Here is a 14,718-nt window from a genome sequence, read left to right as displayed (position 1 = left end):
AAGAGGTTTGACAGGTTCAGGATTTTCTCCTAGACCTGTCAAACCTAAGCCCACCCCCCAAATACAAGGCCTGGAAGTCCAGTCCCCCCCCACCCCCCAAACACTAAAAGACCTTGGTGGTCCAGTGGGCTGGGTTAGATGCTGTCGTTTGAAGTTACGGTTGTGGGGGGGGGGGGGGGGGGGGTTCAGGGCTGCTACACCTCCGGGATGGGGGTGCTAGATCTCCAGCCCTTTTTTCTGTCAGGGGTGGGGAGTCAGGGCAAGGGGGCTCTAAACCAATCAGGGCGGGGCTGGAGGTCCAGTCTTCACTTCTGGCGGGGGGGGGGGGGGGGGGGGGGGCGGTTGGGTCAGGTCTGTCTGGGCTCTGGAGGTCCTCCAGCCCCTTGGAATGTTTAATATGTCCGGGCTTTTTTTTTTTTTGGACAGCCCAGACCTGTCAAACAACTTTTGTAGGAGGATTGTGCATTGGGCGCATGCCCAGGCACAGTCCTCCAACAGAAGTATTCCAATGATCAGAGCTAATAGCGTGCATGAATTTGCATGCTACTAGCTTTAAATCATAGGGGCGTTATTGCCCCACACATTTCTGGTGCGAATTTTACAGCGCTGTTCGGAACAGTGTGAGGTTTTTGATCATCTGCACCTTAATGTTTTGGCTGAAGTCACTTTTTACGATGAATATTTTGAGTCTGCTGAATTCATAGGCTTAAATGGAGATTTCATGATCTGAGTCAGAATTACAGTGAGATCCTATAGGACTCACGGTTAACGTCATGAACCTGGCCTGCACAGGTACATTACTACTGAACTGAAATTCACATTTATAAGGTATGAAGGGCAGATGATGAAAAATGCAATAGATACTAAAGCAGGCTTCAGGTGAGCAGGTAAAGAGGTTCAGATTTTGCTGCATACAGAAAGTCTCATTTCCTCTTAAAGCTATAAGATTTTCTTATGCAGTGTTTCCATGAAGCTATCAGAATGTCTTCCATTTCCTGAGAAACATAGAGAGACTATATTTAGGTGAGTTGAACATCCAGGCTATGAAAGCTATCACGTGGATGTTTGGGTGTAGAATTTTGCATTGATTCTTGGTAAACAAAAAAGGGAGATCCAACAGACATATTGGCATCCTGATAACAGATGGTATAGTCAAAGAAAACTGGTTTGATGAGGCCAGGTAATGTTTGGGCTATGAAGATTACCAAGACCTTATTTTATTTATCTGTAAAGCTTTTGCTATTAAAATAAGGAAGAAAGGCATAAATGGCCTTGTTCCATTTATGCTGTCACTTGGTTTCCCGAAGTAGAAAGATGAAAGGTCTTTTTTTTCAGACTCTCCAAAGGTGAAAAATGTTCTCTAGTACATCCAAACTGGGTAACAGCTGAGCTGATCTGCAATGATTTTCTATACTACAAGAAGGTATGTCTCCAAGGGGCACATCCTTTCCAATAACTCAGTTCCAGATCTTTAGTATTTTCTTGCAGATGTCATCATATCCTTATCTGCTTATACAGAATATATTTATTTATTATTAGGATTTATTTACTGCCCTTTTTGAAGGAATTCACTCAAGGTGAGAGAAAACTAACAACTTATAGCAGCAGCTTCAGAGAGCATTTTCCATCTCACAGATAGGCTGCAGAGAATACCTTCTCCTGCTTTAGACTTAGCCTGGCCTCAGAATGACATCCTATAGTATATCTCCTATCAAACTGAGCTCTCTTTTTCATCAAGCACTGCCATTTCCTCCCCTCACCCTCCCCACTGACAGTTTGAACTTCGTGGGTGTGGCTTGGATCTCTTTCAGGGAGAGAAAACTAACAACTTATAGCAGCAGCTTCAGAGAGCATTTTCCATCTCACAGATAGGCTGCAGAGAATACCTTCTCCTGCTTTAGACTTAGCCTGGCCTCAGAATGACATCCTATAGTATATCTCCTATCAAACTGAGCTCTCTTTTTCATCAAGCACTGCCATTTCCTCCCCTCACCCTCCCCACTGACAGTTTGAACTTCGTGGGTGTGGCTTGGATCTCTTTCAGGGAGAGAAAACTAACAACTTATAGCAGCAGCTTCAGAGAGCATTTTCCATCTCACAGATAGGCTGCAGAGAATACCTTCTCCTGCTTCCACCCACCCTACCCCTCTACCCACCCACCCCTAGAGTGACATGTCTTATATAACCTCCCTATCAACCCACTCATTACTTTACCTCACCCATTTCTATTCTTCTATCACCTTCTCCCACTACTCCAACCAGAGTTACACCTAATCACACTGACCACCCTTCACATCTTCTGTCCTTCTGTGACTGTTCTCTTGTGCTTGACTGCTTAAATATTTTAAATTTAAATGCTTTACTTTTTGTCTATTAGATTGTAAGCTCTTTGAGCAGGGACTGTCTTTCTTCTGTGTTTGTACAGCGCTGCGTACACTTTGTAGCGCTCTAGAAATGTTAAATAGTAGTAGTAGTAGTAAGGTGGTGTACAGTAAGAATAGATCAAACACGAGCAATAGGCAATTACAGCAGTAAAAATATTCGAACAACAATACAAATTATGGCAAAGTATAGTCATTTGAAGGTCTATCTGAACTAAGACTGTCATGCCAGACAATATTGCGACAAAACTTCAAGAGCAGTGAAGTCTGCTCTGAGCTCTAAAGTTTGATTTCATTATATTTTCTTAGTCCTTGTGTGTGAAGGGACAGTGTGTGAGCTTCCTATCTTGCACTGGATATGTCCATGGTTAACACCACATGAAGTGAACTTGAAGGAATGGGAGTCCTTTGACAAAGATGTTCACCAACAGAGGGACAAATAATCCAGTCGAGTATCGTTAATAGCTGGGCCAACTGATCTCACTGGAATTGTGTTCCTCAATGTACCTGATGCATGAAGACACAGGATTACATTGACAATGGATATGATGTGACTGAGGAGAACTGCAAGACTGAGCTGAGAAACCTGATGTGTGCAAAAAGGTTTGGGTGATCCCAGAGTCTCTGCTCTTGTTTGGGATAACTGTTTTCCCCAGCTGGTTATCTATTAAACCTCTGATACACTGAAGCTTTTGATTTTACAAAGTTTATGAGGAACTCCAGAGACTAGAGCAGATGGGTGACTGTTTTGAAGTCACTGACTGGCTACTTAGGGACAGGAGCACTATATGAAAAATTAAGCTGTCTTCTTTCTTGAAGTGAGCTGTTACCAACCCCTGGCATTTGGTAAACACTCTTGGGGCTACAGAAAACCTGAAAGAATTTGTAGTGCCAGTGAATACTCTGCAATATGAAACAAAGGTATTTCCTATGCAGGGCTTGAATTAGTATGCAAGTAAAAGCATTTTTGAGATCTAGGGGACATAGCTAATCCTTCAGATCCAGAAGTAGGACGACTGTATTTAGGGTTCATCTTACACTTTTTTTTTTTCCAAAGAAGGAACTTGAGTCCTCTTAGATCTAGAATGGGTGTTAAATATTTTGATTTTTTTCAGATAATATCTGGAGTAGAATTACATGCATGTGAATGTCCCAGTCCTATTATAAGACTGTTAGTTGTTTGAGAAAAGGTTTCTTTTTATCTACTGTACTGGTATAACAACTATTCATTTTTCATTCTTTATCTTTTACAGTGCTGTACACTATCAGCATAATATAAAAAAAATAAAATAGGCAATGCTACTTCACTCTTATAATCATTGTAAACAGTGCACAAATGAACAACTATAGAGTTCTTTTCTTTCAAAATTATTTGATCAAGTGGGATGCTGCATGATAAAACAATTTTGTTTCTTCTTTATTCCATCAAGTAGCAGAAGAAAGCAAATGTGAATCATCACGTTTAATAAACTGAGAAGAGATCTGGCAAGAATAATTAGCATGCAGTTTTCTGTAGCTGTATTCGTAAAGGGTTTCTAGTTAGAACATGAACTTACCTGGGGCATAGCCAGGGCTGCTGGTAGGGTACATGTTAGGATTGTAGGCAGGGGCAGTAGGTGGATAACCAGCAGGATACCCTACAGAGAAAAAAGAACAATTGCAAAGTCAATCTTATGATACAAAAGCATAAGCATTCCAGGGAAGAAAATGGAAACAGCAGAAATTTGAAAACAGAAAAATTTAACTGGAAATGGTTGAGTTACAAACTTAGGGGCTGATGCAAAAAGCTACTGCAGGCAGAAGAACATGGCTAACAAGCAGTTTACTTGCTCGATACTGGCCATTGAATGTGGAAAATGTTTCTACACTGTAGTTAACCCACACGGTAGACATTGGCGCACAGCATATTAAAACATATAGTGGTAAGTAGCCTTTTACCTAACCTGCAGAAATACAGAGCTGTGCACTGACATCCATAGAGTAGGCACAATGTGAGAAACTCACTGCCAAGTCTGAGGCAGCATAGAAAGCCATTGAAGTCTATATTGGCCCCATTCTTCATTCTCCCCCCCCCCCCCCCATTCCGAGAACACACACCTACCCCCAATATATTCCCTGGTGTCTAGTGGCACCCTTGAGCCCCTGATATGATCCTCCTCTCCCACGGACTCAAAAACTAAACTAAAAATTCCTAGCGTTTGCCACTAGGACACCCTTACATATTAATCAGAGAATAGACCTGTTTTCCTTGCCTATTTTTGGATGCCATTAGAACATCAGAGAATTTTTAAGTCACATAAGGGAGACGGGTGGGTGCCATTAGATAACAGAGCTTTCTTAAAGCCAAGGGGAAGGAGGAAGAAGGGTCGGTCATGTCGGGGGAGGGGGGGGGATTTGTCATTACAGTACTGATAGAATTGAAAAATGAACTTGCAGAACTATTGTTAGTAATATATAATTTATCTTTAAAATCAAGCATGGTACAAAGTACCTCATGAAAGACTCCAGAGGAAACTGGAGAGTCATGGGATAGGAGATAGTGTTCTGTTGTGGATTAAGAACTGGTTAAAGATAGAAAACAGAGAGTAGGGTTAAACGGCCAGCATTCTCAATGGAGAAGAGTAGATAGTGGGGTTCCCCAGGGGTCTGTGTTGGGACCGCTACTTTTTAACATATTTATAAATGATCTAGAGATGGGTGTAAATAGTGAGGTAATTAAATTTGTTGACGACAACATAGTACATGACGGCAGAAAAAGACCTGCACGGTCCATCCAGTCTGCCCAACAAGATAAACTCATATGTGCTACTTTTTGTGTATACCTTACCTTGATTTGTACCTGTCCTTTTCAGGGCACAGACCGTGTAAGTCTGCCCAGCACTATCCCCGCCTCCCAACCAGTGGCTCTGGCACAGGACCGTACAAGTCTGCCCATCACTATCCCTGCCTCCCAACCACCAGCCCTGCCTCCCACCACCGGCTCTGGCACAGACCGTATAAGTCTGCCCAGCACTAACCCCGCCTCCCAACCACCAGCCTGCCCTGCCTCCCACCACCAGCTCTGGCACAGACCGTATAAGTCTGCCCAGCACTATCCCTGCCTCCCACCACCGGCTCTGGCACAGACCGTATAAGTCTGCCCAGCACTATCCCCACCTCCCACCACCAGCTCTGGCACTGACCGTATAAGTCTGCCCAGCACTGTCCCCGTTATTCAAGGTTGTTAAGTCGTAAGAGAATTGTGAAAAATACAAGAGGACCTTACGACACGACTTATTAGCAATGTTGCACTTGTGTTCTTCCTCTGTACCAGTGTTTTGCCAAGTCAGTCCTGGAGTACCGCTTTGCCAGTAAGGTTTTCAGGTTATCCACAATGAATATGCATGAAAGGGATTTGCAGACAATGGAGGCAATATATGTATATCAATCTCATGCATATTCATTGTGGATATATTGAAAACCTGACTGTCAAGAGGGTACTCCAGGACCAACTTGGGACATGCTGCTCTATACCACTATATCCAATTTTGTTGCATCAAACTTTTTTCATTTGTAATGGAAATGTCACAGATGATCACAGCTTCTGTATACTCCATAGTTCTCTTAGGGTTGTGATACCAATGGTTTTTGTTGTGTTTTTTTGTTATAGATAGGTAATAGTGTTTGCACAGTTTCTAGTGGTATTGTCTTATTGTTCTAATGCCAGGAGACGTGTATGCAGGCAGGCATATCACAAGCAGCAATGAGATGTGTAACCATTTCCAGTTCTGTTTTATAGAATCTGATTTTGTCTATTTTATCATTTTTCTTTCATATGCTGATTGTGAACCATCACAGTGATTTCAGAGTCTTCCTGTAAGATTATAAATACCATATAATTTGTTTTAATTTAATAAGGGATCAATGCAGAAAGCGGTATATTAGAGCCACTAACCGCATGGCTCTATCATGAAACTCTCACAAAAAAGTTACCACCAGGATGCAATAATCAATGAGCGTGCAAATTACTGCCATTTTTAAAATCGCAGCAATAATCCAAAGCTTATTGCAAAATGTCCCACTTCCTGTCAGTGCATGAATGGTGATTGGCTCTCACACTGACAGGAAGGGAAAAGTTTTTAATAAATTCCTGGCAGTCTTCATTGGCCCTGTCTTCCCTCCCTCCAGCAGTCTCCATTTCTGGTACTCTATCAGCCCTACTTGTCTCTCCTGCCCACAATAATAAAATAAATTTAAAAAGTGTCCGTCCGTCCCCGACATAATCGACCCCAATCCCTAACATAAGTATTGCCATACTGGGACAGACCAAAGATCCATGAAGCCCAACATCCTGTTTCTAACAGTGGCCAATCCAGGTCACAAGTACCCGGCAAGATCCCAGAACAGTACAATATGTTTTATGCTGCTTATCCTAGAAATAAGCAGTAGATTTTTCCCAAGTCCATTTTAATAATGGTTTATGGACTTTGCTTTTAGGAAGTATCCAAACCTTTTTAAAACCCCGCTAAGCTAACTGCTTTTACTACATTCTCTGGTAAGGAATTCCAGAGTTTAATTACACGTTGAGTGAAGAAATATTTTCTCAGATTAGTTTTAAATTTACTACTTTGTAACTTCATTGTGTGCCCCATAGTCCTAGTATTTTTTGGTAAGAGTAAACAAACTATTCACGTCTACCTGTTCCACTCCACTCATTATTTTATAGACCTCTATCATATGTCCCTCAGCCGGTCCTTTTCTCCAAGCTAAAGAGCCCTAGCCACTTTAGCCTTTCCTCATAAGGAAGTAGTCTCATCCCCTTTACCATTTTCAACACCCTTCTCTGTACCTTTTCTAATTCCACTGTATCTTATTTGAGATATGGTGACCATAATTGCTCAGAATATTCGAGGTGTGGTTGCACCATGGAGCAATACAAAGGCGCGCTATAACATTATAACATTCTAATTTTTGTTTTCCATTCCTTTCCTAATAATATCTAACATTCTATGTGCTTTCTTGGCCGCCGCCGCACACTGAGCAGAGGGTTTCAACGTATCATCAACAATGAAGCCTAGATCCCTTTCCTGATTGGTGACTCCCAATGTGTAACCTTGCATTACGTAACTATAGATCGAGTTTCTCTTTCCCACGTGCATCACTTTGCACTTACTCACATTAAACATCATCTGCCCAATCTCGTAAGGTCCTCTTGTATTTTTCACAATTCTCTTACGACTTAACAACTTTGAATAACTTCGTCGTCAGCAAATTTAATTACCTCACTATTTACTCCCATCTCTAGATCATTTATAAATATGTTAAAAATTAGCGGTCCCAGCACAGACCCCTGGGGAACCCCACTATCTACTCTTCTCCATTGACAATGCTGGCCGTGTAACCCTACTCTCTGTTTTCTATCTTTAACCAGTTCTTAATCCACAATAGAACACTATCTCCTATCCCATGACTCTCCAGTTTCCTCTGGAGTCTTTCATGAGGTACTACTTTGTACCATGCTTGATTTTAAAGATAAATTATATATTACTAACAATAGTTCTGCAAGTTCATTTTTCAATTCTATCAGTACTGTAGTGACAAATCCCCCCCCCCCCCCCCCCCCCCCCCCGACATGACCGACCCTTCTTCCTCCTTCCCCCCTTGGCTTTAAGAAAGCTCTGTTATCTAATGGCACCCACCCGTCTCAGTGTTCTCTGAACGCAAAGGTTGAGATGGACCCACATCGTTGTAATTTGGAGTGAGCGTAGTATGAAGAGTCATGATACAGTCCTTGATGACCAATCAACAACAATTTGAACTTTATGCGATAAGCCACTGGCAACAAACGCAACATCTTCAAATAGGGAGTAAAATGTTCATTTTTAAACAATACATACAAAAAGGCAAACTGCAGAATTTTGTGCAATCTGCACTGGGAAGCAGGCAACCCAAACACGCAATGTTAAAATAATCCAAACCACTTATATTACATGATCACATCTATATGCATTATACAGAAGTTTAAGGTACATATTTGTACTACTTGGAGTTGCTTCACAGACGAAAGTCTATTGTTCTCTGGGTTCAGATGCGAGTGTTGGGGCTAGGAAATGCTTTGTAGGTGCTGCAGCTCCCAATAAAATCTGTAGGACGGTGTTAAAAATGGAAGACACTGGGGATACATCAGTAGCGCACAGAGCAATGCATCTTGCAAGACACTGTCTTCCCTCCATTTCAGGTATAAGAACCTGCATGTAATATTTGTATTTGTGCTCAGAGTGAATTTATTTTCTATTGGGACCTCTCTATGGCCAAAACATAAAGAGGGAGCATCACACATATGTAACACCTTCCTGCCTGGATCAGTTTTACATGAAATATTTTATTTTGTTGGTAGGTCCCAGGTTGGACTAGTAATCACTGGGGGATGCATTTGGCAAAACAATCCATACTTCATTTGCATACAATAACTCAGTCTGGGCCAGAATTTGGGTTCTGAACCAGCGTTTACTTAAAGTAGAGTCATTAAGCAAAAGGAATTAAAAAAAATCACAACAGCAAAAACTAAAGGCAGAGGCAGAAAACAAAATTAACAGACATTTACATTCTCTTATTTGTTTCTTTGGGACTCTCCACTTCTGAGAGACTCCTCTTATCTCTTTACTCCAAATGGGAGCACCACTATCAGCCTTCTTTTCTTGCAGGTCCCTCGGATATCCTCTGTGTCCCATTCCACTTCTCAGATTGCTCTTCAAGTGCTCCTTCTCAGAAGTGGTGGCGGGCTAGTTCTCTGTTCCAGCTGCTACCTTCAGACAAGTTGCAGAAGTCTCAGTTACCCTGTTATTGCTAATCTCTTCTTTACTCCATTTGGCACAACGGCTAGGATAGCCAAGTTCTCAATCCCCTCCAGAATTTGGTCAATGTCTGGGGATTCGAGAGCCAAAATCACTCCTTTCACTCTGTGGTATGACGGCTGGGGAAGCAGGAGCCAAAGACAAAGAACTCAAACAGTGTAATAAAGGAGACCGTTTTTGGAGGGAAACTGTGATTATACCAGTCACAGTTTCCCTCCAAAATTGGTCTCCTTTATTACATCCCCTTGTTCTGGAATCTGCAGGGGTATTTATAATTCAAAGTACAGTACTTTAGTAAAACCACTAGAGGGTCTCCCTATCCACAAAATACGAAAAGAGGTCTGTATAAATAGCAATGCTAAGACGGTAGAAAACACAGATATAAACGTGGATCATGCAAGAAGGGCAAACAAATTTATCATTTAAATCAAGAACTATACTCATTACAAAAAGAAAATAAAAATGTATAATTTCTCAATATTTACAACATCCCAGAAGTTGTGTTGGAATAAATAAGCCTCTTGAGGAATTCCAAAGCATCTTTAAATACCATTCAGTCAAAGATTACACACAATATTTATATAAAGTGGGAGTAAAATAGATGTTGAAAATTAAAGAACTTGAAATACTATCAGACAAACTGTTTCCTACTTATATTATTTAAAACACAGTACAGAACTAGACACAAGGTAAAATTATGTCTTACCTGATAATTTTCTTCAACGCAGCAGATGAATCCAGGAACTAGTGGGGTGTCTGCCTACCAGCAGGTGGAGATAGAGATAACAAACTAAAGGCAGTGATGCCAGACGCCAGCTCCTTCCTCAGTTAGTATGTCCATTCGTAAGCATTTGCCAAGGCCAAAAATATGAAACCAATAACAACCAGAAACCATCCTCACTATGAAAAACAGAGAACCAAAGAAGAACTTCGAAATAACTGCAACTTGATCCAGAAGTCGGAATCCTTTCCGTGTTCCCATATCTGTCTGAACTCTGCAAAAGAGAACCCGGAAGGAAAAAATAGCCACACTGCGCGGAAAATAAAAAAAACTGTCGGCTGAACTAGGGAGGGATCCGGATTAATCTGCTGCGTTAAAGGAAAGAAAATTATCAGGTAAGACATAATTTTACCTTCCTTGTCAACCTGCAGCAGATGAATCCAGGAACTAGTGGGATGTACCAAAGCATTCCTTAAGTAGGGTGAGAAGCCGACGCTCCTCGCGCCAACACTCCCACCCCAAAACTCGCATCCTCCTGAGCAGACACGTCTAGCCTGTGATGCTTCGCAAAAGCATGACGGGACGCTCAAGTAGGCCGCCCGACAAATCTTTCCAGAGATAAGGCCAACGTCTCCGCCCAAGAAAGCCGCTCTGTCAGAGTAGAATGCCCCTTCAGGGCCACTGGAGATGCCCGCCCTTGTAGCAGATACGCCGCTCCAATGGCTTCCCTAATCCAGTGAGCAATGGAAGCCTTAGAAGCCGCCTCACCTCTTTTCGATCTGACAAGAGCACAAAGAGATGATCCGAGCGTCAAAAACTCGTTAAGAGATCTGCAAGTACCGAAACAGGCTCTCTGCACGTCCAGGAAAACGTAGCGAGGCAAACTCCCCCGGATAACCCTCTCTTCGAAACGACGGAAGATAAACGCCTGATTGACATGGGAAAGCCGAAAACCACTTAGGTAGAAACGACGGCACCGTCTGGATCGACACCCGTGCTTCAGAAAACTGCAAAAAAAGATCTCTGGAAGACAAAAAGCCTGAATTTCAGAAAACCTCCTAGCCGAAGCAATGGCCATCAAAAAACACTGTCTTAAGTGGTTTGAGCCGTTGAATAAGGTTTCTGAGAAGGATCTAACGGTGGGGCCTGGAGGGCCTTGCAGTACCACATTCAAATGGCACGGCTGCCACAGAGGAGGCCGAAGCCGAAGAGCCCCGCGTAGGGAAACTGACCAACATCAGAGTGAGCTGCTAAAGAGGAACTGTCCAGTTTGCCCCTAAAACAAGCTAGCATGGCCACCTGCACTCAAAGGGAATTATATGCCAATCCCTTTGAAGACCATCCTGAAGAAACTCCAGAATAACTGGAATGACCCGCCCGAAAAGGCGATTCAGCATGCAAAGCACACCACGCCGAGAACGCTTTCCACACTGCTGAAGTAGACTGCTTCCGTTCCCCCTAAAGAGTGGCAATGACTGGTCCTGAAAATCCCTTTCTTCCTCAGCTGCCGCCTCTCAATAGCCAGGCCATAAGACCAAAGCGGGAGGGATTTTCCATCTGAACTGGCCCTTGATGCAGCAGATCGGGAGTCACCGGAAGTCGCAATGGTGGCTCTGAGAGTGCTCGAACGAGATCCGCAAAACCACGGCCGTCGGGGCCAGTCTGGGGCCACTAGAACGACCGGCCCCCGATGCCGCCCTATGTGGCAAAGAACTCTCCCTATCAGAAGCCACGGAGAAAAAACATACAGTAGCTGTTGTTCCGGCCATGGCTGGAGAAGAGCGTCCAATCTTGCGGATCCTGGCTGCTGTTTCCGGGCTGAAGAGCTGGGGAACTTTGGCATTGCAAGCCATGGCCATGAGATCATTACTGGTCTTCCCCAACGTTGACAGATCAGCTGAAAAGCTGAGTCCGACAGCGTCCATTCCATAGCGTCCAAAAGAGTCCGGCTGAGAAAATCTGCTTGAACATTGTCTTGACCCGCAATGTGCGCTGCCGACAGACTCTGAACATGCGCTTCCACCCATACTAAAAGATGAAATGCTTCCACTGCCAAGGGAAGACTGCGAGTGCCCCCCTGCCGATTGATGTAGGCCACTGTCGTGGTGTTGTCCGAGAATACACGAACCGCCTGCCCCTGCAGAAGGTCCTGAAAACTCCGCAGCGCATTCACGACTGCTCGCAACTCCCAGACGATTATCAGCCAAGTCGCAAACCTGCTCTCAGCAAAAACACACTTCCATGTGCTTCTGTGTTTCTCTTTTAAATAAATTCTATGGTTCTCTTTTTTTTTTTTTTTTTAGTGAGGAGGCAGAAACAAACAGGAAGGAAAGGAATAGCAAAAGCCTGTTCAGAGGGAATTTGAGGGGCAGCAGGGACCCAGCAACTTCGTATGCTGCCAAAGGGGACACCACCAGTCCACCATCCCGGCTCAAACTGGCCACCGGCCCAGGAGCAACCCTCAGAGCCTCGGGCCCAGGAGATGGAGGAAAAAGCCGTCCACCACCTGCTGAGATAGAGACATACTAACTGAGGAAGGAGCTGGCCGTCTGGCATCACTGCCTTTAGTTTGTTACTTCTATCTCCACCTGCTGGTAGGCGTACTTAACCCCACTAGTTCCTGGATTCATCTGCTGCAAGTGACAAGGAAATGACATTACATTTGCTTATGTAACATTTCTGAAAATTTATATCCATTCAACTAAATTCTACTTCCAACATACTTACTAATCTAGGACTCAAGTACAGAAACCTGACTTTTGAAGATCTATTTTGTGCCAACATTTGAAAACTGGGATACTGTTTTTGAAAATGTATCCGTAATCAAATACTAAAGAAACTAATTCAACTTACAACAATATAATCATGATAACTTGACTAGGAGGCAATTTTTGTGTGTGCCAAAAATTAGACAAGTGGCTTCCAAACTTGTCCTGAAGGAGCCAAAACCACAAGGAAACGTCTGTGCTAAATTTGCATGCAGTAAGAGCAGGTACTGAAATTTAAATCATGCTATTTACTGCAGGTATCCTGACTGGCTAGGGATCGTCTTGGAGAAGTTAGAGAACTATTGACGTAGGCCAAGAATTAGCTAAAAACTGACAATATAGTGTCTAGACAGCCGGAAAGCACTAAGGGAATTTGTAATCTTAAATAGGGAAATGAACAGTAGGGGGAAAGGCGGTCCGCCAAATTACTCTTTTCAAAGTTTGGTGCACCATCTTGGAAATAGGTGTAGAACTTTGGTGCTTCCTGCCTAACCTATACAAATATGACTGAAAACCTTTGAAATACTGCAAGAAGATTCAGCTTACTGCCTTTTTGACAGTAGTTCAAGGCTTGTTTACATTTAGGTAGACAACGTATTTCCCTGTCCCTCGATGGCTTAATAATCTAATTTTGTACCGAGGCAATCAATTGCCCAAAATCACACACAGTGTCAGTGGAATTTGAACTCTTGCCTCTCTGGTTCTCAGCCCACTGCTCTATCCAATAGGCCAGCGCTTTTCAATCCTCTCCTGGAGGTACACCTAGCCAGTTGGGTTTTCAGGATCACCACAATGAATAGGCACGAGATAAATCTTTCATTGGGTAATACAGAAACTGAATGGCTTGGTGTTCTTCCAGGAGAATTGAAAAGAACTGCATTAGGCTACTCTCCCACCATAAGGTTGCATGGGCGCAAGTACAGAGCTCCTCTGCCCTCTCCTGGAGGTACACCTAAGCCAGTTGGATTCTCAAGGTGAGTTACATTCAGGTACTGTCCCTAAAGGGTTTACAATCTGAGGGACGAATGCAGAAAGTACCCTGGGCAAACATGTGTGGTTAATGAATAGTCTACGTGTTTGCTACTGTCCGCACAATACTGAAAGCAGCTGAGTGGAGGGGTTTACTTCTGTGGTAAATATGGCTGGCACACTTGTTAAAAGAATAGTAATACTATTAACTGTCTCTACCATGAGGTCAGTAATTTACAATAATGCAAGCAGCAACATAATTAAGAATTCCATTCATCCCAGTGTCAGAATAAAATAAACAAACAGTAATAAACTTACGGGCCCTTTTATTGACCCCTAAGTTTGTACCCAAGGCAATAGGGGGTTAAAAACCTGCCCAGGAGAAAAACTGCTACCATCTAAAACCTTTACTAATACGAGGAACACAATATGTAATATCTATGCATATTTCATCCCTTTATGAAAAGGATAGATAAATGTATACAAGATACTGTTCAAGAAAGATAAGACCAGAGAGTATAGTTTAAAACTGACTGCTTGTAGTGCGGATGATAAGCAACCTTCAAGAATACCATGTGGAAGCTCACCACAGACAAACTTAAGAGAAACTTCAATATGCAGCGATTAACAGAACTGCCTGAAGTCGGTTGATCCAAGATGTGCCAAAAAGATGGAATGGTACCTTTGATATGTGGGAACGCCTGCTGAAACACAAGGAGCCAGTAATGTCAATTTTGGCAGAGCAAAAAAAAAAAACTCACCCGCACTCTTAAAGGCAGAATGGGAGAAGATTGAAAAACTTTGTAAAGTGCTCGAACCATAACATTTGCCACAGAACACTTTGGTGGTGAGAAATATGTATCCTGTTTAGTTGTTCTACCTATTATTTGCCATTTGATGTGTGAGTTTACCATATCTGATGATGATCCTGCATACATAATTCGCTTTAAGGAGACATTTTGTGCAGAGCTTAGAAGGCACAAGCAGAGTTTCAGTGCTAAGTTTTTGTCCATAGCATGTGCTTTGGATGTGCACTTCAAGCAGTT

General features: G+C 42.8%; 1 protein-coding gene across 1 annotated transcript in view; it reads right to left on the bottom strand.

Annotated features, from left to right (window-relative positions):
* The window catches only part of FAM168A (family with sequence similarity 168 member A), a 133,582-nt gene that overhangs the window by 78,307 nt on the left and 40,557 nt on the right, over window positions 1-14,718 (bottom strand). The window contains 1 exon segment of the mRNA XM_030200023.1: window positions 3,938-4,018. Within this exon segment, the coding sequence (XP_030055883.1) occupies window positions 3,938-4,018 (81 nt within the window).

Source organism: Microcaecilia unicolor, chromosome 4 (genome assembly GCF_901765095.1).
Source record: "Microcaecilia unicolor chromosome 4, aMicUni1.1, whole genome shotgun sequence".
In the NCBI taxonomy this organism is placed as follows: domain Eukaryota; kingdom Metazoa; phylum Chordata; class Amphibia; order Gymnophiona; family Siphonopidae; genus Microcaecilia; species Microcaecilia unicolor.
The sequence above is the reverse complement of the archived record's forward strand: the minus strand, read 5'-3'. Positions and strand labels throughout refer to the sequence as shown.